Source organism: Chiloscyllium plagiosum, unplaced genomic scaffold (genome assembly GCF_037043375.1).
Source record: "Chiloscyllium plagiosum isolate Xiang-an unplaced genomic scaffold, Cpla_swu_hap1 HiC_scaffold_5, whole genome shotgun sequence".
Lineage (NCBI taxonomy): Eukaryota > Metazoa > Chordata > Chondrichthyes > Orectolobiformes > Hemiscylliidae > Chiloscyllium > Chiloscyllium plagiosum.
The window spans coordinates 135,461,895-135,487,072 of NW_028270143.1; the positions used below are offsets into that span (position 1 = coordinate 135,461,895).

Consider the following 25,178-nt stretch of genomic DNA (forward strand, 5'->3'; position numbering starts at 1 on the left):
GGATTCACATTTTTGGATCATTGGAAGCTGTTTTGGGGTAGAAGTGACCTGTGCAAGAAGGACGGATTGCACCTAAATTGGAAGGGGACGAATATACTGGCAGGGAAATTTGCTAAAGCTACTGGGGAGGATTTAAACTAGTAAGGGGGGGGGATTGGGATCCCAGGGAGATAGTGAGGAAAGAGATCAATCTGAGACTGGTACAGTTGAGAACAAAGGCGAGTTAAAAGTCAGGGCAGGCAGAGACAAAACAGAGAACAAGGTAGGACTGATAAATTAAACTGCATTTATTTCAATGCAGAGACCTTTAAGGTGAAAGGAAAGGCTGGTAGGTACAGGAAATGCTGGATGACTAAAGAAATTGAAGGTTTGGTTAAGACAAAGAAGGAAGTATATGTCAGGTATAGACAGGATAGATCGAGTGAATCCTTAGAAGAGTATAACGAAAGTAGGAGTATACTTAAGAGGGAAATCAGGAGGGCAAAACGGGGACATGAGATAGCTTTGGCAAATAGAATCAAGGAGAATCCAAAGAGTTTTTACAAATATATTAAGGACTAAAGGGTAACTAGGGAGAGAGTAGGGCCCCTCAAAGATCAGCAAAGAGAAAGTGAGGACTGCAGATGCTGGAGATCAGAGCTGAAAAATGTGTTGCTGGAAAAGCGCAGCAGGTCAGGCAGCATCCAGGGAACAGGAGAATCGACGTTTCGGGCATAAGCCCTTCTCCAGGAATGAGGAAGGTGTGCCAAGCAGGCTAAGATAAAAGGTAGGGAGGAGGGACTTTGGGGAGGGGCGTTGGGAATACGAGAGGTGGAAGGAGGTTAAGGTGAGGGTGAGAGGCCGGAGAGGGGGTGGGGACGGAGAGGTCGGGAAGAAGGTTGCAGGTCAAGAAGGCGGTGCTGAGTCTGAGGGTTGGGACTGAGAAAAGGTGGGGGGAGGGGAAATGAGGAAGCTGAAGAAATCTGCATTCATCCCTTGTGGTTGGAGGGTTCCTAGGCGGAAGATGAGACGCTCTTCCTCCAACTGTCGTGTTGCCATGGTCTGGTGATGGAGGAGGCCAAGGACCTGCATGTCCTTGACGGAGTGGGAGGGGGAGTTAAAGTGTTCAGCCACGGGGTGGTTGGGTTGGTTGGTGCGGGTGTCCCAGAGGTGTTCCCTGAAACGTTCCACAAGTAGGCAGCCTGTCTCCCCAATATAGAGGAGGCCACATCGGGTGCAGCGGATGCAGTAAATGACTTGTGTGTGGAGGTGCAGGTGAATTTGTGGCGGATATGGAAGGATCCCTTGGGGCCTTGGAGGGAGGTGATGTGGGAGGTGTTGGCGCAAGTTTTGCATTTCTTGCGGTTGCAGGGGAAGGTGCCGGGAGTGGAGGTTGGGTTGGTGGTGGGTGTGGACCTGACGAGGGAATCGCGGAGGGAGTGGTCTTTCCGGAATGCTGATAGGGGAGGGGAGGGAAATATATCCCTGGTGGTGGGGTCCGTTTGGAGGTGGCGGAAATGACGAAGGATGATACGATGTATCTGGAGGTTGGTGGGTGGTAGGTGAGGACCAGTGGGGTTCTGTCCTGGTGGCGGTTGTAGGGACGGGGTTCAAGGGCGGAGGAGCGGGAAGTGGAAGAGACGCGGTGGAGAGCATCGTCAACCACGTCTGGGGGGAAATTGCGGTCTTTGAAGAAGGAGGCCATCTGGGTTGTTCAGTATTGGAACTGGTCCTCCTGGGAGCAGATGCGGTGGACACGAAGGAATTGGGAATATGGGATGGCGCTTTTACAGAGGGCAGGGTGGGAGGAGGTGTAGTCTAGGTAGCTGTGGGAGTCAGTCGGTTTATAGTAAATGTCCGTGTTGAGTCTGTCACCCGAGATAGAAATAGAGAGGTCTAGGTACTAAATGAGCGTACTAAATGAGTATTTTGCATCAGTATTTACTGTGGAAAAGGATATGGAAGATATAGGCTGTAGGGAAATAGATGGTGACATCTTGCAAAATGTCCAGATTACAGAGGAGGAAGTGCTGGATGTCTTGAAACGCATAAACGTGGATAAAACCCCAGGACCTGATCAGGTGTACCCTAGAACTCTGTGGGACGCGAGGGAAGTGATTGCTGGGCCTCTTGCTGAGATATTTGTATCATCGATAGTCACAGGTGAGGTGCCGGAAGACTGGAGGTTGGCTAACCTGGTGCCACTGTTTGAGAAGGGTGGTAAAGACAAGACATGGAATTATAGACCGGTGAGCCTGACCTCGGTGGTGGGCAAGTTGTTGGAGGGAATCCTGAGGGACAGGATGTACATGTATTTGGAAAGGCAAGGACTGATTAGAGATAGTCAGCATGGCTTTGTGCGTGGGAAATCATGTCTCACAAACTTGATTGAGTTTTTTGAAGAAGTAACAAAGAAGATTGATGAGGACAGAGCGGTAGATGTGATCTATATAGACTTCAGTAAGGCGTTCGACAAGGTTCCCCTTGGGAGACTGATTAGCAAGGTTAGATCTCATGGAATACAGGGAGAACTAGCCATTTGGATACAGAACTGGCTCAAAGGTAGAAGACAGAGGGTGGTGGTGGAGGGTTGTTTTTCAGACTGGAGCCTGTGACCAGTGGAGTGCCACAAGGATTGGTGCTGGGCCCTCTACTTTTTGTCATTTACATAAATGATTTGGATGTGAGCATAAGAGGTACAGTTAGTAAGTTTGCAGATGACACCAAAATTGGAGGTGTAGTGGACAGCGAAGAGGGTTACCTCCGATTACAACAGGATCTGGACCAGATGGGCCAATGGGCTGAGACGTGGCAGATGGAGTTTAATTCAGATAAATGTGAGGTGCTGCATTTTGGGAAAGCAAATCTTAGCAGGACTTATACACTTAATGGTAAGGTCCTAGGGAGTGTTGCTGAACAAAGAGACCTTGGAGTGCAGGTTCATAGCTCCTTGAAAGTGGAGTCGCAGGTAGATAAGATAGTGAGGGCGGCGTGTGGTATGCTTTCCTTTATTGGTCAGAGTATTGAGTACAGGAGTTGGGAGGTCATGTTGTGGCTGTACAGGACATTGGTTAGGCCACTGTTGGAATATTGTGTGCAATTCTGGTCTCCTTCCTATCGCAAAGATGTTGTGAAACTTGAAAGGGTTCAGAAAAGATTTACAAGGATGTTGCCAGGGCTGGAGGATTTGAGCTACAGGGAGAGGCTGAACAGGCTGGGGCTGTTTTCCCTGGAGTGTTGGAGGCTGAGGGGTAACCTTATAGAGGTTTATAAAATCATGTGGGGCATGGATAGGATAAATAGACAAAGTCAGAGAGTCATAGAGATGTACAGCATGGAAACAGACCCTGCAGTCCAACCCGTCCATGCTGACCAGATATCCCAACCCAATCTAGTCCCACCTGCCAGCACCCGGCCCATATCCCTCCAAACCCTTCCTATTCATATACCCATCCAAATGCCTCTTAAATGTTGCAATTGTACCAGCCTCCACCACTTCCTCTGGCAGTTGATTCCATACACGTACCACCCTCGGAGTGAAAAGTTGCCCCTTAGGTCTCTTTTATATCTTTCCCCTCTCACCCTAAACCTATGCCCTCTAGTTCTGGACTCCCCCACCCCAGTGAAAAGACTTTGTTAAAGTGTCGGTGAATGATGTCTGATTGGAAACTTAGTCTTATCAGAGGCAGGTTTGAACAATGAATTTTCTTCAATGTTCGACATTCTAGGTGTACTTGGTGACTAACATGATCAATTAAATCTTTCAGATGTGGGACAGTCAACGTCACTCAGCACCAGGTAACTTATACTTTCGAATGCAAAGGAATGGAGGGCCAGTACGTCAACATCTACATCAGAGGGAATAACAAAATCCTGACTCTCTGTGAGGTTGAGATCTACGAAATGGTAACTCCATTCCTTGACGATTGTTAAAGGGAATCTCATGTCTTCATTAGCAGTGCTTGAGGTATTTCAATGATCTTGTATTTTCAATTCACACCCTTTGCACTTCAACAGAGAGAAAGCTTCCACGAAGACACAGAAATAAATAGACCAATTATCAAAGCAGCAGGGACTAGCAGTTATCATGGACTTACAGGTTGAAGTTAGAAGGGCAAAAGAGAGAGAGAGAGTTCCCACACAGCTCACTGTTGAACACCCAACTAGCTCTGCACTGAACGAAACTGCTCAGCTAGAGAGCTGACCACCACTTTGGCCTGAAGTCTCATCTGTGTACGTCTCAACACAAAGGCCTCTCAATACCCTTTAATCTCAGTACCGAACCAGACTAAACTGCACTCGGAATGGTTTATTACTGAAAACATCCAAGGAGACAGTACCCTTGAAAAAAGGAACAGCTTTTAGAAAAAAGGTACCAGTTTTGTGACACAGTGGAACTGTAAAGCTGGCTAAAGATGAAGATGTCATGTTAGCCTTTTACAAATTATCTCATCCCAGTCAAAATGTGTCAATACAAATTCAGCCCACAGCATGACATCTAGGACATACACCACGGTCAAGCACTGACTGAGGGTCAGTGCTGAGGGAGTGCCGCACTGTCGGAGGGTCAGTGCTGAGGGAGTGCCGCACTGTCGGAGGGTCAGTACTGAGGGAGTGCCGCACTGTCGGAGGGGCAGTGCTGAGGGAGTGGGCACTGTCGGAGGGTCAGTGCTGAGGGAGTGGGCACTGTCGGAGGGTCAGTGCTGAGGGAGTGGGCACTGTCGGAGGGTCAGTGTTGAGGGAGTGCCGCACTGTCGGAGGGTCAATGCTGAGGGAGTGCCGCACTGTCGGAGGGTCAGTGCTGAGGGAGTGCCGCACTGTCTGAGGGTCAATGCTGAGGGAGTGCCGCACTGTCGGAGGGTCAGTGCTGAGGGAGTGCCGCACTGTCGGAGGGTCAGTGCTGAGGGAGTGCCGCACTGTCGGATGGTCAGTGCTGAGGGAGTGGGCACTGTCGGAGGGTCAGTGCTGAGGGAGTGCCGCACTGTCGGAGGGTCAATGCTGAGGGAGTGCCGCACTGTCGGAGGGTCAGTGCTGAGGGAGTGCCGCACTGTCGGAGGGTCAGTGCTGAGGGAGTGCCGCACTGTCGGATGGTCAGTGCTGAGGGAGTGGGCACTGTCGGAGGGTCAGTGCTGAGGGAGTGCCGCGCTGTCGGAGGGTCAGTGCTGAGGGAGTGCCACACAGTTGGAGGATCAGTGCTGAGGGATTGCCGCACTGTCGGAGGGTCAGTGCTGAGGGAGTGCCGCACTGTCGGAGGGTCAGTGTTGAGGGAGTGCCGCACTGTCGGAGGGTCAATGCTGAGGGAGTGCCGCACTGTCGGAGGGTCAGTGCTGAGGGAGTGCCGCACTGTCGGAGGGTCAGTGCTGAGGGAGTGCCGCACTGTCGGAGGGTCAATGCTGAGGGAGTGCTGCACTGTCGGAGGGTCAGTGCAGAGGGAGTGCCGCACTGTCGGAGGGTCAGTGCTGAGGGAGTGCCGCACTGTCGGATGGTCAGTGCTGAGGGAGTGGGCACTGTCGGAGGGTCAGTGCTGAGGGAGTGCCGCGCTGTCGGAGGGTCAGTGCTGAGGGAGTGCCACACAGTTGGAGGGTCAGTGCTGAGGGAGTTCCGCACTGTCGGAGGGTCAGTGCTGAGGGAGTGCCGCACTGTCGGAGGGTCAGTGCTGAGGGAGTGGACACTGTCGGAGGGTCAGTGCTGAGGGAGTGCCGCACTGTCGGAGGGTCAGTGCTGAGGGAGTGGGCACTGTCGGAGGGTCAGTGCTGAGGGAGTGCCGCACTGTTGGAGGGTCAGTGCTGAGGGAGTGCCGCACTGTCGGAGGGTCAGTGCTGAGGAAGTGCCGCACTGTCGGAGGGTCAGTGCTGAGGGAGTGGGCACTGTCGGAGGGTCAGTGCTGAGGGAGTGCCGCACTGTCGGAGGGTCAGTGCTGAGGGAGTGGGCACTGTCGGAGGGTCAGTGCTGAGGGAGTGCCGCACTGTTGGAGGGTCAGTGCTGAGGGAGTGCCGCACTGTCGGAGGGTCAGTGCTGAGGAAGTGCCGCACTGTCGGAGGGTCAGTGCTGAGGGAGTGCAGCACTGTCGGAGGGTCGGTGCTGAAGGAGTGCCACACTGTCGGAGGGTCAGTGCTGAGGGAGTGCCGCACTGTCAGACGGTCAGTGCTGAGGGATTGCCGCACTGTCGGAGGGTCAGTGCTGAGGGAGTGCCGCACTGTCGGAGGGTCAGTGGTGAGGAAGTGCCGCACTGTCGGAGGGTCAGTGCAGAGGGAGTGCTGCACTGTCGGAGGGTCAGTGCTGAGGGAGTGCCACACTGTCGGAGGGTCAGTGCTGAGGGAGTGCCGCACTGTCGGAGGGTCAGTGCAGAGGGAGTGCTGCACTGTCGGAGGGTCGGTGCTGAGGGAGTGCTGCACTGTCGGAGGGTCAGTGCTGAGGGAGTGCCGCACTGTCGGAGGGTCATTACTGAGGGAGCGCCGCACTGTCGGAGGGTCATTACTGAGGGAGCGCCGCACTGCCGGAGGGTCAGTGCTGAGGGAACGTCACACTGTCGGAGGGTCAGTGCTGAGGGAGTGCTGCACTGTCGGAGGGTCAGTACTGAGGGAGTGCCGCACTGTCGGAGGGTCATTACTGAGGGAGCGCCGCACTGCCGGAGGGTCAGTGCTGAGGGAACGTCACACTGTCGGAGGGTCAGTGCTGAGGGAGTGCCGCACTGTTGGAGGGTCAGTGCTGAGTGAGTATCACACTGTCGGAGGGGTCAGCGCTGAGGGAGCGCCGCACTGTTGGAGGGTCAGTGCTGAGGGAGTGGGCACTGTCGGAGGGTCAGTGCTGAGGGAGTGGGCACTGTCGGAGGGTCAGTGTTGAGGGAGTGCCGCACTGTCGGAGGGTCAATGCTGAGGGAGTGCCGCACTGTCGGAGGGTCAGTGCTGAGGGAGTGCCGCACTGTCGGAGGGTCAATGCTGAGGGAGTGCCGTACTGTCGGAGGGTCAGTGCTGAGGGAGTGGGCACTGTGGGTGGGTCAGTGCTGAGGGAGTGGGCAGTGTTGGAGGGTCAGTGCTGAGGGAGTATCACACTGTCAGAGGGTCAGTGCTGAGGGAGTGCAGCACTGTTGGAGGGTCAGTGCCGCACGGTCGGAGGTCAGTGCTGAGGGAGTGCCACACTGTCGGAGGGTCATTGCTGAGGGAGTGGGTACTGTCAGAGGGTCAGTGCTGAGGGAGTGGGCACTGTCGGAAGGTCAGTGCTGAGGGAGCGCCACACTGTCAGAGGGTCAGTGCTGAAGGAGTGGACACTGTCGGAGGTCAGTGCTGAGGGAGTGCCACACTGTCGGAGGGTCAGTGCTGAGGGAGTGGGCACTGTTGGAGGGTCATTGCTGAGGGAGTATCACACTGTCCGAGGGTCAGTGCTGAGTGAGTGCAGCACTGTCGGAGGGTCAGTGCTGAGGGACTGCCGAAATGTCAGAGGGTCACTGCTGAGGGAGTGCCACACTGTCGGAGGGTCAGTGCTGAGGGAGTGGGCACTGTTGGAGGGTCAGTGCTGAGGGAGTATCACACTGTCGGAGGGGTCAGCGCTGAGGGAGCGCCGCACTGTTGGAGGGTCAGTGCTGAGGGAGTGGGCACTGTCGGAGGGTCAGTGCTGAGGGAGTGGGCACTGTCGGAGGGTCAGTGTTGAGGGAGTGCCGCACTGTCGGAGGGTCAATGCTGAGGGAGTGCCGCACTGTCGGAGGGTCAATGCTGAGGGAGTGCCGCACTGTCGGAGGGTCAATGCTGAGGGAGTGCCGCACTGTCGGAGGGTCAATGCTGAGGGAGTGCCGCACTGTCGGATGGTCAGTGCTGAGGGAGTGGGCACTGTCGGAGGGTCAGTGCTGAGGGAGTGCCGCACTGTCGGAGGTTCAATGCTGAGGGAGTGCCGCACTGTCGGAGGGTCAGTGCTGAGGGAGTGCCGCACTGTCGGAGGGTCAGTGCTGAGGGAGTGCCGCACTGTCGGATGGTCAGTGCTGAGGGAGTGGGCACTGTCGGAGGGTCAGTGCTGAGGGAGTGCCGCACTGTCGGAGGGTCAGTGCTGAGGGAGTGCCACACAGTTGGAGGGTCAGTGCTGAGGGAGTGCCGCACTGTCGGAGGGTCAGTGTTGAGGGAGTGCCGCACTGTCGGAGGGTCAGTGCTGAGGGAGTGCCGCACTGTCGGAGGGTCAGTGTTGAGGGAGTGCCGCACTGTCGGAGGTCAGTACTGAGGGAGTGGGCACTATCGGAGGTCATTACTGAGGGAGTGCCGCACTGTCGGCGGGTCAGTGTTGAGGGAGTGCCACACTGTCGGAGGGTCAGTGCTGAGGGATCGCCACACTGTCGGAGGGTCAGTACTGAGGCAGTGCCGCACTGTCGGAGGGTCAGTACTGAGGGAGCGCCGCACTGTCAGAGGGTCAGTGCTGAGGGAACGTCACACTGACGGAGGGTCAGTGCTGAGGGAGTATCACACTATCAGAGGGTCAGTTCTGAGGGAGTGTCGCACTGTTTGAGGGTCAGTGCTGAGGGAGTGCCGCAGAGTTGGAGGGTCAGTGCTGAGGGTGTGCCGCACTGTTGGAGGGTCAGTGCTGAGGGAGTGCCGCATTGTCGGATGGTCAGTGCTGAGGGAGTGGGCACTGTCGGAGGGTCAGTGCTGAGGGAGTGGGCACTGTCGGAAGTCAGTGCTGATGGATTGCCGCACTGTCGGAGGGTCAGTGCTGAGGGATTGCCGCACTGTCGGTGGGTCAGCGCTGAGGGTGTATCACACTGTCGGAGGGTCAGTGCTGAGGGAGTGCCGCACTGTCGGAGGGTCAGTGCTGAGGGAGTGCCGCACTGTCAGAGGGTCAGTGCTGAGGGAGTGGGCACTGTCGGAGGTCAGTACTGAGGGAGTGCCGCACTGTCGGAGGGTCATTACTGAGGGAGCGCCGCACTGTCGGAGGGTCATTACTGAGGGAGTGCCGCACTGCCGGAGGGTCAGTGCTGAGGGAACGTCACACTGTCGGAGGGTCAGTGCTGAGGGAGTGCTGCACTGTCGGAGGGTCAGTACTGAGGGAGTGCCGCACTGTCGGAGGGTCATTACTGAGGGAGCGCCGCACTGCCGGAGGGTCAGTGCTGAGGGAACGTCACACTGTCGGAGGGTCAGTGCTGAGGCAGTGCCGCTCTGTTGGAGGGGTCAGTGCTGAGGGAGTGGGCACTGTTGGAGGGTCAGTGCTGAGGGAGTATCACACTGTCGGAGGGGTCAGCGCTGAGGGAGCGCCGCACTGTTGGAGGGTCAGTGCTGAGGGAGTGGGCACTGTCGGAGGGTCAGTGCTGAGGGAGTGGGCACTGTCGGAGGGTCAGTGTTGAGGGAGTCCCGCACTGTCGGAGAGTCAATGCTGAGGGAGTGCCGCACTGTCGGAGGGTCAATGCTGAGGGAGTGCCGCACTGTCGGAGGGTCAATGCTGAGGGAGTGCCGCACTGTCGGAGGGTCAGTGCTGAGGGAGTGCCGCACTGTTGGAGGGTCAATGCTGAGGGAGTGCCGCACTGTCGGATGGTCAGTGCTGAGGGAGTGGGCACTGTCGGAGGGTCAGTGCTGAGGGAGTGCCGCACTGTCGGAGGGTCAATGCTGAGGGAGTGCCGCACTGTCGGAGGGTCAGTGCTGAGGGAGTGCCGCACTGTCGGAGGGTCAGTGCTGAGGGAGTGCCGCACTGTCGGATGGTCAGTGCTGAGGGAGTGGGCACTGTCGGAGGGTCAGTGTTGAGGGAGTGCCGCACTGTCGGAGGTCAGTACTGAGGGAGTGGGCACTATCGGAGGTCATTACTGAGGGAGTGCCGCACTGTCGGAGGGTCAGTGTTGAGGGAGTGCCGCACTGTCGGAGGGTCAGTGCTGAGGGATCGCCACACTGTCGGAGGGTCAGTACTGAGGCAGTGCCGCACTGTCGGAGGGTCAGTACTGAGGGAGCGCCGCACTGTCAGAGGGTCAGTGCTGAGGGAACGTCACACTGACGGAGGGTCAGTGCTGAGGGAGTATCACACTATCAGAGGGTCAGTTCTGAGGGAGTGTCGCACTGTTTGAGGGTCAGTGCTGAGGGAGTGCCGCAGAGTTGGAGGGTCAGTGCTGAGGGTGTGCCGCACTGTTGGAGGGTCAGTGCTGAGGGAGTGCCGCATTGTCGGAGTGGTCAGTGCTGAGGGTGTGCCGCACTGTTGGAGGGTCAGTGCTGAGGGAGTGCCGCTCTGTCGGAGGGGTCAGTGCTGAGGGAGTGCCGCACTGTCGGAGGGTCAGTGCTGAGGGAGTGCCGCACTGTCAGAGGGTCAGTGCTGAGGGAGTGGGCACTGTCGGAGGTCAGTGCTGAGGGAGTGCCACACTGTCGGAGGGTCATTACTGAGGGAGCGCCGCACTGTCGGAGGGTCATTACTGAGGGAGTGCCGCACTGCCGGAGGGTCAGTGCTGAGGGAACGTCACACTGTCGGAGGGTCAGTGCTGAGGGAGTGCTGCACTGTCGGAGGGTCAGTACTGAGGGAGTGCCGCACTGTCGGAGGGTCAGTGCTGAGGGAGTGCCGCACTGTCGGAGGGTCAGTGCTGAGGGAGTGCCGCACTGTCGGAGGGTCAGTGCTGAGGGAGTGCCGCACTGTCGGAGGGTCAGTGCTGAGGGAGACGGCACTGTTGGAGGGTCAGTGCTGAGGGAGTGGGCACTGTCGGAGGGTCAGTGCTGAGGGAGACGGCACTGTTGGAGGGTCAGTGCTGAGGGAGTGGGCATTGTCGGAGGGTCAGTGCTGAGGGAGTGGGCACTGTCGGAGGGTCAGTGCTGAAGGAGTGGACACTGTCGGAGGTCAGTGCTGAGGGAGTGCCACACTGTCGGAGGGTCAGTGCTGAGGGAGTGCCGCATTGTCGGAGGTCAGTACTGAAGGAGTGGGCACTGTCGGAGGTCAGTACTGAGGGAGTGCCGCACTGTTGGAGGGTTAGTACTGAGGGAGTGCTGCACTGTTGGAGGGTCAGTGCTGAGGGAGTGCCGCACTGTCGGAGGGTCAGTGCTGAGGCAGTGGGCACTGTCTGAGGGTCAGTGCTGAGGGAGCGCCACACTGTCGGAGGTTCAGTTCAGAGGGAGTGGGCACTGTCGGAGGATCAGTGCTGAGGGAGTGGGCACTGTCGGAGATCAGTACTGAGGGAGTGCCATACTGTCGGAGGGTCAGTGCTGAGGGAGTGCCGCATTGTTGGAGGGTCAGTGCCGAGGGAGTGCCGCACTGTCGGAGGGTCAGTGCTGAGGGAGTGCCGCGCTGTCGGAGGTCAGTACTGAGGGAGTGGGCACTATCGGAGGGTCAGTACTGAGAGAGTGCCGCACGGTCGGAGGGTCAGTGCTGAGGGAGTGCCGCACTGTCGGAGGGAAAGTACTGAGGGAGTGCCGCACTGTCGGAGGGTCATTACTGAGGGAGCGCTGCACTGCCGGAGGGTCAGTGCTGAGGGAACGTCACACTGTCGGAGGGTCACTGCTGAGGGAGTGCCGCACTGTCGGAGGGTCAGTTCTGAGGGAGTGCCGCACTGTCGGAGGGTCAGTACTGAGGGAGCGCTGCACTGCCGGAGGGTCAGTGCTGAGGGAGTATCACACTGTCGGATGGTCAGTGCTGAGGGAGTGCCGCACTGTCGGAGGGGTCAGCGCTGAGGGAGCGCCGCACTGTTGGAGGGTCAGTGCTGAGAGAGTGCCGCACTGTCGGAGGGTCAGTGCTGAGGGAGTGGGCACTGTCGGAGGGTCATTGCTGAAGGAGTGGGTACTGTTGGAGGGTCAGCGCTGAGGGAGTGCCGCACTGTTGGAGGGTCAGTGCTGAGGGAGTGGGCACTGTCGGAGGGTCAGTGCTGAGGGAGTGGGCACTGTGGGAGGGTCAGTGCTGAGGGAGTGGGCAGTGTTGGAGGGTCAGTGCTGAGGGAGTGCAGCACTGTTGGAGGGTCAGTGCCGCACGGTCGGAGGTCAGTGCTGAGGGAGTGCCACACTGTCGGAGGGTCATTGCTGAGGGAGTGGGTACTGTCAGAGGGTCAGTGGTGAGGGAGTGCCGCACTGTCAGAGGGTCAGTGCTGAGGGAGTGGGCACTGTCGGAAGGTCAGTGCTGAGGGAGTGCCACACTGTCGGAGGGTCAGTGCTGAGGGAGTGGGCACTGTTGGAGGGTCATTGCTGAGGGAGTATCACACTGTCCGAGGGTCAGTGCTGAGTGAGTGCAGCACTGTCGGAGGGTCAGTGCTGAGGGACAGCCGAAATGTCAGAGGGTCACTGCTCAGGGAGTGCCACACTGTCGGAGGGTCAGTGCTGAGGGAGTGCGGCACTGTCGGAGGGTCAGTGCTGAGGGAGTGGGCACTGTCGGAAGTCAGTGCTGAGGGATTGCCGCACTGTCGGAGGGTCAGTGCTGAGGGATTGCCGCACTGTCGGAGGGTCAGCGCTGAGGGAGCGCCGCACTGTTGGAGGGTCAGTGCTGAGGGAGTATCACACTGTCGGAGGGTCAGTGCTGAGGGAGTGCCGCACTGTCGGAGGGTCAGTGCTGAGGGAGTGCCGCACTGTTGGAGGGTCAGTGCTGAGGGAGTGCCGCACTGTCGGAGGGTCAGTGCTGAGGAAGTGCCGCACTGTCGGAGGGTCAGTGCTGAGGGAGTGCAGCACTGTCGGAGTGTCGGTGCTGAAGGAGTGCCACACTGTCGGAGGGTCAGTGCTGAGGGAGTGCCGCACTGTCAGACGGTCAGTGCTGAGGGATTGCCGCACTGTCGGAGGGTCAGTGCTGAGGGAGTGCCGCACTGTCGGAGGGTCAGTGCTGAGGGAGTGCCGCATTGTCGGATGGTCAGTGCTGAGGGAGTGGGCACTGTCGGAGGGTCAGTGCTGAGGGAGTGGGCACTGTCGGAAGTCAGTGCTGATGGATTGCCGCACTGTCGGAGGGTCAGTGCTGAGGGATTGCCGCACTGTCGGTGGGTCAGCGCTGAGGGTGTATCACACTGTCGGAGGGTCAGTGCTGAGGGAGTGCCGCACTGTCGGAGGGTCAGTGCTGAGGGAGTGCCGCACTGTCAGAGGGTCAGTGCTGAGGGAGTGGGCACTGTCGGAGGTCAGTACTGAGGGAGTGCCGCACTGTCGGAGGGTCATTACTGAGGGAGCGCCGCACTGTCGGAGGGTCATTACTGAGGGAGTGCCGCACTGCCGGAGGGTCAGTGCTGAGGGAACGTCACACTGTCGGAGGGTCAGTGCTGAGGGAGTGCTGCACTGTCGGAGGGTCAGTACTGAGGGAGTGCCGCACTGTCGGAGGGTCATTACTGAGGGAGCGCCGCACTGCCGGAGGGTCAGTGCTGAGGGAACGTCACACTGTCGGAGGGTCAGTGCTGAGGCAGTGCCGCTCTGTTGGAGGGGTCAGTGCTGAGGGAGTGGGCACTGTTGGAGGGTCAGTGCTGAGGGAGTATCACACTGTCGGAGGGGTCAGCGCTGAGGGAGCGCCGCACTGTTGGAGGGTCAGTGCTGAGGGAGTGGGCACTGTCGGAGGGTCAGTGCTGAGGGAGTGGGCACTGTCGGAGGGTCAGTGTTGAGGGAGTCCCGCACTGTCGGAGGGTCAATGCTGAGGGAGTGCCGCACTGTCGGAGGGTCAATGCTGAGGGAGTGCCGCACTGTCGGAGGGTCAATGCTGAGGGAGTGCCGCACTGTCGGAGGGTCAGTGCTGAGGGAGTGCCGCACTGTTGGAGGGTCAATGCTGAGGGAGTGCCGCACTGTCGGATGGTCAGTGCTGAGGGAGTGGGCACTGTCGGAGGGTCAGTGCTGAGGGAGTGCCGCACTGTCGGAGGGTCAATGCTGAGGGAGTGCCGCACTGTCGGAGGGTCAGTGCTGAGGGAGTGCCGCACTGTCGGAGGGTCAGTGCTGAGGGAGTGCCGCACTGTCGGATGGTCAGTGCTGAGGGAGTGGGCACTGTCGGAGGGTCAGTGTTGAGGGAGTGCCGCACTGTCGGAGGTCAGTACTGAGGGAGTGGGCACTATCGGAGGTCATTACTGAGGGAGTGCCGCACTGTCGGAGGGTCAGTGTTGAGGGAGTGCCGCACTGTCGGAGGGTCAGTGCTGAGGGATCGCCACACTGTCGGAGGGTCAGTACTGAGGCAGTGCCGCACTGTCGGAGGGTCAGTACTGAGGGAGCGCCGCACTGTCAGAGGGTCAGTGCTGAGGGAACGTCACACTGACGGAGGGTCAGTGCTGAGGGAGTATCACACTATCAGAGGGTCAGTTCTGAGGGAGTGTCGCACTGTTTGAGGGTCAGTGCTGAGGGAGTGCCGCAGAGTTGGAGGGTCAGTGCTGAGGGTGTGCCGCACTGTTGGAGGGTCAGTGCTGAGGGAGTGCCGCATTGTCGGAGTGGTCAGTGCTGAGGGTGTGCCGCACTGTTGGAGGGTCAGTGCTGAGGGAGTGCCGCTCTGTCGGAGGGGTCAGTGCTGAGGGAGTGCCGCACTGTCGGAGGGTCAGTGCTGAGGGAGTGCCGCACTGTCAGAGGGTCAGTGCTGAGGGAGTGGGCACTGTCGGAGGTCAGTGCTGAGGGAGTGCCACACTGTCGGAGGGTCATTACTGAGGGAGCGCCGCACTGTCGGAGGGTCATTACTGAGGGAGTGCCGCACTGCCGGAGGGTCAGTGCTGAGGGAACGTCACACTGTCGGAGGGTCAGTGCTGAGGGAGTGCTGCACTGTCGGAGGGTCAGTACTGAGGGAGTGCCGCACTGTCGGAGGGTCAGTGCTGAGGGAGTGCCGCACTGTCGGAGGGTCAGTGCTGAGGGAGTGCCGCACTGTCGGAGGGTCAGTGCTGAGGGAGTGCCGCACTGTCGGAGGGTCAGTGCTGAGGGAGACGGCACTGTTGGAGGGTCAGTGCTGAGGGAGTGGGCACTGTCGGAGGGTCAGTGCTGAGGGAGACGGCACTGTTGGAGGGTCAGTGCTGAGGGAGTGGGCATTGTCGGAGGGTCAGTGCTGAGGGAGTGGGCACTGTCGGAGGGTCAGTGCTGAAGGAGTGGACACTGTCGGAGGTCAGTGCTGAGGGAGTGCCACACTGTCGGAGGGTCAGTGCTGAGGGAGTGCCGCATTGTCGGAGGTCAGTACTGAAGGAGTGGGCACTGTCGGAGGTCAGTACTGAGGGAGTGCCGCACTGTTGGAGGGTTAGTACTGAGGGAGTGCTGCACTGTTGGAGGGTCAGTGCTGAGGGAGTGCCGCACTGTCGGAGGGTCAGTGCTGAGGCAGTGGGCACTGTCTGAGGGTCAGTGCTGAGGGAGCGCCACACTGTCGGAGGTTCAGTTCAGAGGGAGTGGGCACTGTCGGAGGATCAGTGCTGAGGGAGTGGGCACTGTCGGAGATCAGTACTGAGGGAGTGCCATACTGTCGGAGGGTCAGTGCTGAGGGAGTGCCGCATTGTTGGAGGGTCAGTGCCGAGGGAGTGCCGCACTGTCGGAGGGTCAGTGCTGAGGGAGTGCCGCGCTGTCGGAGGTCAGTACTGAGGGAGTGGGCACTATCGGAGGGTCAGTACTGAGAGAGTGCCGCACGGTCGGAGGGTCAGTGCTGAGGGAGTGCCGCACTGTCGGAGGGAAAGTACTGAGGGAGTGCCGCACTGTCGGAGGGTCATTACTGAGGGAGCGCTGCACTGCCGGAGGGTCAGTGCTGAGGGAACGTCACACTGTCGGAGGGTCACTGCTGAGGGAGTGCCGCACTGTCGGAGGGTCAGTTCTGAGGGAGTGCCGCACTGTCGGAGGGTCAGTACTGAGGGAGCGCTGCACTGCCGGAGGGTCAGTGCTGAGGGAGTATCACACTGTCGGATGGTCAGTGCTGAGGGAGTGCCGCACTGTCGGAGGGGTCAGCGCTGAGGGAGCGCCGCACTGTTGGAGGGTCAGTGCTGAGAGAGTGCCGCACTGTCGGAGGGTCAGTGCTGAGGGAGTGGGCACTGTCGGAGGGTCATTGCTGAAGGAGTGGGTACTGTTGGAGGGTCAGCGCTGAGGGAGTGCCGCACTGTTGGAGGGTCAGTGCTGAGGGAGTGGGCACTGTCGGAGGGTCAGTGCTGAGGGAGTGGGCACTGTGGGAGGGTCAGTGCTGAGGGAGTGGGCAGTGTTGGAGGGTCAGTGCTGAGGGAGTGCAGCACTGTTGGAGGGTCAGTGCCGCACGGTCGGAGGTCAGTGCTGAGGGAGTGCCACACTGTCGGAGGGTCATTGCTGAGGGAGTGGGTACTGTCAGAGGGTCAGTGGTGAGGGAGTGCCGCACTGTCAGAGGGTCAGTGCTGAGGGAGTGGGCACTGTCGGAAGGTCAGTGCTGAGGGAGTGCCACACTGTCGGAGGGTCAGTGCTGAGGGAGTGGGCACTGTTGGAGGGTCATTGCTGAGGGAGTATCACACTGTCCGAGGGTCAGTGCTGAGTGAGTGCAGCACTGTCGGAGGGTCAGTGCTGAGGGACAGCCGAAATGTCAGAGGGTCACTGCTCAGGGAGTGCCACACTGTCGGAGGGTCAGTGCTGAGGGAGTGCGGCACTGTCGGAGGGTCAGTGCTGAGGGAGTGGGCACTGTCGGAAGTCAGTGCTGAGGGATTGCCGCACTGTCGGAGGGTCAGTGCTGAGGGATTGCCGCACTGTCGGAGGGTCAGCGCTGAGGGAGCGCCGCACTGTTGGAGGGTCAGTGCTGAGGGAGTATCACACTGTCGGAGGGTCAGTGCTGAGGGAGTGCCGCACTGTCGGAGGGTCAGTGCTGAGGGAGTGCCGCACTGTCAGAGGGTCAGTGCTGAGGGAGTGGGCACTGTCGGAGGTCAGTACTGAGGGAGTGCCGCACTGTCGGAGGGTCATTACTGAGGGAGCGCCGCACTGCCGGAGGGTCAGTGCTGAGGGAACGTCACACTGTCGGAGGGTCAGTGCTGAGGGAGTGCCGCTCTGTTGGAGGGGTCAGTGCTGAGGGAGTGGGCACTGTTGGAGGGTCAGTGCTGAGGGAGTATCACACTGTCGGAGGGGTCAGCGCTGAGGGAGCGCCGCACTGTTGGAGGGTCAGTGCTGAGGGAGTGGGCACTGTCGGAGGGTCAGTGCTGAGGGAGTGCCGCACTGTCGGAGGGTCAATGCTGAGGGAGTGCCGCACTGTCGGAGGGTCAGTGCTGAGGGAGTGCCGCACTGTCGGAGGGTCAATGCTGAGGGAGTGCCGCACTGTCGGAGGGTCAATGCTGAGGGATTGCCGCACTGTCGGAGGGTCAGTGCTGAGGGAGTGCCGCACTGTTGGAGGGTCAGTGCTGAGGGAGTGCCGCACTGTCGGAGGGTCAGTGCTGAGGGAGTGCTGCACTGCCGGAGGGTCAGTGCTGAGGGAACGTCACACTGTCGGAGGGTCAGTGCTGAGGGAGTGCCGCTCTGTTGGAGGGGTCAGTGCTGAGGGAGTGGGCACTGTTGGAGGGTCAGTGCTGAGGGAGTATCACACTGTCGGAGGGGTCAGCGCTGAGGGAGCGCCGCACTGTTGGAGGGTCAGTGCTGAGGGAGTATCATACTGTCGGAGGGTCAGTGCTGAAGGAGTGCCGCACTGTCGGAGGGTCAGTGCTGAAGGAGTGGACACTGTCGGAGGTCAGTGCTGAGGGAGTGCCACACTGTCGGAGGGTCAGTGCTGAGGGAGTGCCGCATTGTCGGAGGTCAGTACTGAAGGAGTGGGCACTGTCGGAGGTCAGTACTGAGGGAGTGCCGCACTGTTGGAGGGTTAGTACTGAGGGAGTGCTGCACTGTTGGAGGGTCAGTGCTGAGGGAGTGCCGCACTGTCGGAGGGTCAGTGCTGAGGCAGTGGGCAATGTGGGAGGGTCAGTGCTGAGGGAGTGGGCAGTGTTGGAGGGTCAGTGCTGAGGGAGTATCACACTGTCGGAGGGTCAGTGCTGAGGGAGTGCAGCACTGTTGGAGGGTCAGTGCTGAGGGAGTGTCGCACTGTCAGAGGGTCAGTGCTGCGGGAGTGGGCACTGTCGGAAGGTCAGTGCTGAGGGAGCGCCGCGCTGTCAGAGGGTCAGTGCTGAAGGAGTGGACACTGTTGGAGGGTCAGTGCTGAGGGAGTGCCGCACTGTTGGAGGGGTCAGTGCTGAGGGAGTGGGCACTGTTGGAGGGTCAGTGCTGAGGGAGTATCACACTGTCGGAGGGTCACTGCTGAGGGAGTGCCGCACTGTCGGAGGGTCATTGCTGAGGGTGTGGGTACTGTCGGAGGGTCAGTGCTGAGGGAGTGCCGTACTGTCGGAGGGTCAGTGCTGAGGGAGAGGGCACTGTTGGTGGGTCAGTGCTGCGGGAGTGGGCACTGTTGGTGGGTCAGTGCTGAGGGAGTGGGCACTGTTGGTGGGTCAGTGCTGAGGGAGTGGGCACTGTCGGAGGAGTCAGCGCTGAGGGAGCGCTGCACTGTTGGAGGGTCAGTGCTGAGGGAGTATCACACTGTCGGAGGGTCACTGCTGAGGGAGTGCCGCACTGTCGGAGGGTCAGTGCTGAGGCAGTGGGCACTGTCGGAAGTCTGTGCTGAGGGAGTGCCACACTGTCGGAGGGTCATTGCTGAGGGAGTGGGTACTGTCGGAGGGTCAGTGCTGAGGGAGTGCCGCACTGTCGGAGGGTTAGTGCTGAGGGAGTGCCACGTTGTCGGAGGGTCAGTGCTGAGGGATTGCCGCACTGTCGGAGGGTCAATGCTGGAAGGAGTGGACACTGTAGGAGGGTCATTGCTGTGGGAGTGGGTACTGTCGGAGGGTCAGTGCTGAGGGAGTGGGCACTGTCGGAAGTCAGTGCTGAGGGAGTGCCACACCGTTGGAGGGTCATTGCTGAGGGAGTGGATACTGTCAGAGGGTCAGTGGTGAGGGAGTGCCGCACTGTCAGAGGGTCAGTGCTGAGGGAGTGGGCACTGTCGGAGGGTCAGTGCTGAGGGAGTGGGCACTGTCGGAAGTCAGTGCTGAGGGAGTGCCACACCGTTGGAGGGTCATTGCTGAGGGAGTGGGTACTGTCAGAGGGTCAGTGGTGAGGGAGTGCCGCACTGTCAGAGGGTCAGTGCTGAGGGAGTGGGCACTGTCGGAAGGTCAGTGCTGAGGGAGCGCCACACTGTCAGAGGGTCAGTGCTGAAGGAGTGGACACTGTCGGAGGTCAGTGCTGTGGGAGTGCCACACTGTCGGAGGGTCAGTGCTGAGGGAGTGGGCACTGTTGGAGGGTCATTGCTGAGGGAGTATCACACTGTCCGAGGGTCAGTGCTGAGTGAGTGCAGCACTGTCGGAGGGTCAGTGCTGAGGGACTGCCGAAATGTCAGAGGGTCAGTGCTGAGGGAGTGCGGCACTGTCGGAGGGTCAGTGCTGAGGGAGTGGGCACTGTCGGAGGGTCAGTGCTGAGGGATTGCCGCACTGTCGGAGGGTCAGCGCTGAGGGAGCGCCGCACTGTTGGAGGGTCAGTGCTGAGGGAGTATCACACTGTCGGAGGGTCAGTGCTGAGGGAGTGCCGCACTGTCGGAGGGTCAGTGCTGAGGGAGTGCCGCACTGTCAGAGGGTCAGTGCTGAGGGAGTGGGCACTGTCGGAGGTCAGTACTGAGGGAGTGCCGCACTGTCGGAGGGTCATTACTGAGGGAGCGCCGCACTGCCGGAGGGTCAGTGCTGAGGGAACGTCACACTGTCGGAGGGTCAGTGCTGAGGGAGTGCCGCTCTGTTGGAGGGGTCAGTGCTGAGGGAGTGGGCACTGTTGGAGGGTCAGTGCTGAGGGAGTATCACACTGTCGGAGGGGTCAGCGCTGAGGGAGCGCCGCACTGTAGGAGGGTCAGTGCTGAGGGAGTGGGCACTGTCGGAGGGTCAGTGCTGAGGGAATGGGCACTGTCGGAGGGTCAGTGTTGAGGGAGTGCCGCGCTGTCGGAGGGTCAATGCTGAGGGAGTGCCGCACTGTCGGAGGGTCAGTGCTGAGGGAGTGCCGCACTGTCGGAGGGTCAATGCTGAGGGAGTGCCGCACTGTCGGAGGGTCAGTGCTGAGGGAGTGCCGCACTGTCGGAGGGTCAGTGCTGAGGGAATGCCGCACTGTCGGATGGTCAGTGCTGAGGGAGTGGGCACTGTCGGAGGGTCAGTGCTGAGGGAGTGCCGCACTGTCGGAGGGTCAATGCTGAGGGAGTGCCGCACTGTCGGAGGGTCAGTGCTGAGGGAGTGCCGCACTGTCGGAGGGTCAGTGCTGAGGGAGTGCCACACAGTTGGAGGGTCAGTGCTGAGTGAGTGCCGCACTGTCGGAGGGTCAGTGCTGAGGGAGTGCCGCACTGTCGGAAGATCAATGCTGAGGGATTGCCGCACTGTCGGAGGGTCAGTGCAGAGGGAGTGCCACACTGTCAGAGGGTCAGTGCTGAGGGAGTGCCGCACTGTCGGAGGGTCAGTGCTGAGGGAGTGCCGCACTGTTGGAGGGTCAGTGCTGAGGGAGTGCCACACTGTCAGAGGGTCAGTGCTGAGGGAGTGCCGCACTGCCGGAGGGTCAGTGCTGAGGGAACGTCACACTGTCGGAGGGTCAGTGCTGAGGGAGTGCCGCTCTGTTGGAGGGGTCAGTGCTGAGGGAGTGGGCACTGTTGGAGGGTCAGTGCTGAGGGAGTATCACACTGTCGGAGGGGTCAGCGCTGAGGGAGCGCCGCACTGTTGGAGGGTCAGTGCTGAGGGAGTGGGCATTGTCGGAGGGTCAGTGCTGAGGGAGTGCCGCACTGTCGGAGGGTCAGTGCTGAAGGAGTGGACACTGTCGGAGGTCAGTGCTGAGGGAGTGCCACACTGTCGGAGGGTCAGTGCTGAGGGAGTGCCGCATTGTCGGAGGTCAGTACTGAAGGAGTGGGCACTGTCGGAGGTCAGTACTGAGGGAGTGCCGCACTGTTGGAGGGTTAGTACTGAGGGAGTGCTGCACTGTTGGAGGGTCAGTGCTGAGGGAGTGCCGCACTGTCGGAGGGTCAGTGCTGAGGCAGTGGGCAATGTGGGAGGGTCAGTGCTGAGGGAGTGGGCAGTGTTGGAGGGTCAGTGCTGAGGGAGTATCACACTGTCGGAGGGTCAGTGCTGAGGGAGTGCAGCACTGTTGGAGGGTCAGTGCTGAGGGAGTGCCGCACTGTCAGAGGGTCAGTGCTGAGGGAGTGGGCACTGTCGGAAGGTCAGTGCTGAGGGAGCGCCGCACTGTCAGAGGGTCAGTGCTGAAGGAGTGGACACTGTTGGAGGGTCAGTGCTGAGGGAGTGCCGCACTGTTGGAGGGGTCAGTGCTGAGGGAGTGGGCACTGTTGGAGGGTCAGTGCTGAGGGAGTATCACACTGTCGGAGGGTCACAGCTGAGGGAGTGCCGCACTGTCGGAGGGTCATTGCTGAGGGTGTGGGTACTGTCGGAGGGTCAGTGCTGAGGGAGTGCCGTACTGTCGGAGGGTCAGTGCTGAGGGAGAGGGCACTGTTGGTGGGTCAGTGCTGCGGGAGTGGGCACTGTTGGTGGGTCAGTGCTGAGGGAGTGGGCACTGTTGGTGGGTCAGTGCTGAGGGAGTGGGCACTGTCGGAGGGGTCAGCGCTGAGGGAGCGCTGCACTGTTGGAGGGTCAGTGCTGAGGGAGTATCACACTGTCGGAGGGTCACTGCTGAGGGAGTGCCGCACTGTCGGAGGGTCAGTGCTGAGGCAGTGGGCACTGTCGGAAGTCAGTGCTGAGGGAGTGCCACACTGTCGGAGGGTCATTGCTGAGGGAGTGGGTACTGTCGGAGGGTCAGTGCTGAGGGAGTGCCGCACTGTCGGAGGGTCAGTGCTGAGGGAGAGGGCACTGTTGGAGGGTCAGTGCTGAGGGAGTGCCACGTTGTCGGAGGGTCAGTGCTGAGGGATTGCCGCACTGTCGGAGGGTCAATGCTGGAAGGAGTGGACACTGTGGGAGGGTCATTGCTGTGGGAGTGGGTACTGTCGGAGGGTCAGTGCTGAGGGAGTGCCGCACTGTCGGAGGGTCAGTGCTGAGGGAGTGGGCACTGTCGGAAGTCAGTGCTGAGGGAGTGCCACACTGTCGGAGGGTCATTGCTGAGGGAGTGGGTACTGTCAGAGGGTCAGTGGTGAGGGAGTGCCGCACTGTCAGAGGGTCAGTGCTGAGGGAGTGGGCACTGTCGGAAGGTCAGTGCTGAGGGAGCGCCACACTGTCAGAGGGTCAGTGCTGAAGGAGTGGACACTGTCGGAGGTCAGTGCTGAGGGAGTGCCACACTGTCGGAGGGTCAGTGCTGAGGGAGTGGGCACTGTTGGAGGGTCAGTGCTGAGGGAGTGCAGCAATGTCGGAGGGTCAGTGCTGAGGGACTGCCGAAATGTCAGAGGGTCACTGCTGAGGGAGTGCCACACTGTCGGAGGGTCAGTGCTGAGGGAGTGCGGCACTGTCGGAGGGTCAGTGCTGAGGGAGTGGGCACTGTCGGAAGTCAGTGCTGAGGGATTGCCGCACTGTCGGAGGGTCAGTGCTGAGGGATTGCCGCACTGTCGGAGGGTCATCGCTGAGGGAGCGCCGCACTGTTGGAGGGTCATTGCTGAGGGAGTATCACACTGTCGGAGGGTCAGTGCTGAGGGAGTGCCGCACTGTCGGAGGGTCAGTGCTGAGGGAGTGCCGCACTGTCAGAGGGTCAGTGCTGAGGGAGTGGGCACTGTCGGAGGTCAGTACTGAGGGAGTGCCGCACTGTCGGAGGGTCATTACTGAGGGAGCGCCGCACTGCCGGAGGGTCAGTGCTGAGGGAACGTCACACTGTCGGAGGGTCAGTGCTGAGGGAGTGCAGCACTGTCGGAAGGGCAGTGCTGAGGGAGTGCCACACTGTCGGAGGGTCAGTGCTGAGGGAGTGCCACACTGTCGGAGGGTCAGTGCTGAGGGAGTGCAGCACTGTCGGAAGGGCAGTGCTGAGGGAGTGCCACACTGTCGGAGGGTCAGTGCTGAGGGAGTGCCACACTGTCGGAGGGTCAGTGCTGAGGGAGTGCAGCACTGTCGGAAGGGCAGTGCTGAGGGAGTGCCACACTGTCGGAGGGTCAGTGCTGAGGGAGTGCCGCACTGTCGGAGGGTCAGTGCTGAGGGAGTGCCACACTGTCGGAGGGTCAGTGCTGAGGGATTGCCGCACTGTCGGAGGGTCAGTGCAGAGGGAGTGCCACACTGTCAGAGGGTCAGTGCTGAGGGAGTGCTGCACTGTCGGAGGGTCAGTGCTGAGGGAGTGCCACGTTGTCGGAGGGTCAGTGCTGAGGGATTGCCGCACTGTCGGAGGGTCAGTGCTGAGGGATTGCCGCACTGTCGGAGGGTCAGTACTGAGGGAGTGCCACACTGTCGGAGGGTCGGTGCAGAGGGAGTGCCGCACTGTCGGAGGGTCGGTGCTGAGGGAGTATCACACTGTCGGAGGTCAGGACTGAGGGAGTGCTGCACTGTCGGATGGTCAGTTCTGAGGGAGGTGGACACTGTCGGAGGGTCAGTGCTAAGGGAGTGCCGCACTGTCGGAGGGTCAGTGCTGAAGGAGTGGACACTGTCGGAGGTCAGTGCTGAGGGAGTGCCACACTGTCGGAGGGTCAGTGCTGAGGGAGTGCCGCATTGTCGGAGGTCATAACTGAAGGAGTGGGCACTGTCAGAGGTCAGTACTGAGGGAGTGCCACACTGTTGGAGGGTTAGTACTGAGGGAGTGCTGCACTGTTGGAGGGTCAGTGCTGAGGGAGTGGACACTGTCGGAGGGTCAGTGCTGAGGGAGTATCATACTGTCGGAGGGTCAGTGCTGAGGGATTGCCGCACTGTCAGAGGGTCAGTGCTGAGGGAGTGCCACACTGTCGGAGGGTCAGTGCTGAGGGATTGCCGCACTGTCGGAGGGTCAGTGCTGAGGGAGTGCCGCTCTGTTGGAGGGGTCAGTGCTGCGGGAGTGGGCACTGTCGGAGGGTCAGTGCTGAGGGAGTGGGCACTGTTGGAGGGTCAGTGCTGAGGGAGTGCCACACTGTCGGAGGGTCAGTGCTGAGGGAGTGGGCACTGTCGGAAGTCAGTGCTGAGGGAGTGCCACACTGTCGGAGGGTCATTGCTGAGGGAGTGGGTACTGTCGGAGGGTCAGTGCTGAGGGAGTGCCGCACTGTCGGAGGGTCAGTGCTGAGGGAGTGCCGCACTGTCGGAGGGTCAGTGCTGAGGGAGACGGCACTGTTGGAGGGTCAGTGCTGAGGGAGTGGGCACTGTCGGAGGGTCAGTGCTGAGGGAGTGCCGCACTGTCGGAGGGTCAGTGCTGAGGGAGACGGCACTGTTGGACGGTCAGTGCTGAGGGAGTGGGCACTGTCGGAGGGTCAGTGCTGAGGGAGACGGCACTGTTGGAGGGTCAGTGCTGAGGGAGTGGGCACTGTCGGAGGGTCAGTGCTGAGGGAGTGCCGCACTGTCGGAGGGTCAGTACTGAGGGAGCGCTGCACTGCCGGAGGGTCAGTGCTGAGGGAACGTCACACTGTCGGAGGGTCAGTTCTGAGGGAGTGCCGCCCTGTCGGAGGGTCAGTGCTGAGGGAGTGGCCACTGTTGGAGGGTCAGTGCTGAGGGAGTATCACACTGTTGGAGGGGTCAGCGCTGAGGGAGTGCCGCACTGTCGGAGGGTCAGTGCTGAGGAGGTGTCGCGCTGTCGGAGGGTCAGTGCTGAGGGAACGTCACACTGTCGGAGGGTCAGTGCTGAGGGAGTGGGCACTATCGGAGGGTCAGTACTGAGAGAGTGCCGCACGGTCGGACGGTCAGTGCTGAGGGAGTGCCGCACTGTCGGAGGGTCAGTGCTGAGGGAGTGCCGCACTGTCGGAGGGTCAGTTCTGAGGGAGAGCCGCACTGTCGGAGGGTCAGTGCTGAGGGAATGGGCACTGTCGGAGGGTCAGTGCTGAGGGAGTGCCGCACTGTCGGAGGGTCAGTACTGAGGGAGCGCTGCACTGCCGGAGGGTCAGTGCTGAGGGAACGTCACACTGTCGGAGGGTCAGTGCTGAGGGAGTGGGCACTGTTGGAGGGTCAGTGCTGAGGGAGTATCACACTGTTGGAGGGTTCAGCGCTGAGGGATCGCCGCACTGTTGGAGGGTCAGTGCTGAGGGAGTATCACACTGTCGGATGGTCAGTGCTGAGGGAGTGCCGCACTGTCGGAGGGTCAGTGCTGAGGGAGTGGGCACTGTCGGAGGTCAGTGCTGAGGGAGTGCCACACTGTCGGAGGGTCATTGCTGAGGGAGTGGGTACTGTCGGAGGGTCAGCGCTGAGGGAGTGCCGCACTGTTGGAGGGTCAGTGCTGAGGGAGTGGGCACTGTCGGAGGGTCAGTGCTGAGGGAGTGGGCACTGTGGGAGGGTCAGTGCTGAGGGAGTGGGCAGTGTTGTA

At 60.3% G+C, this 25,178-nt stretch overlaps 1 protein-coding gene across 1 annotated transcript in view; it reads left to right on the forward strand.

The window, feature by feature from the left end:
- LOC148150042 (fucolectin-5-like) overlaps nucleotides 1–25,178 on the forward strand; it is a 112,408-nt gene that overhangs the window by 28,436 nt on the left and 58,794 nt on the right. The window contains exon 4 of the mRNA XM_087987749.1: nucleotides 3,747–3,946. Within this exon, the coding sequence (XP_087843875.1) occupies nucleotides 3,747–3,912 (166 nt within the window). The 3' untranslated portion in view covers nucleotides 3,913–3,946. The remainder of the gene's footprint in view (nucleotides 1–3,746; nucleotides 3,947–25,178) is intronic.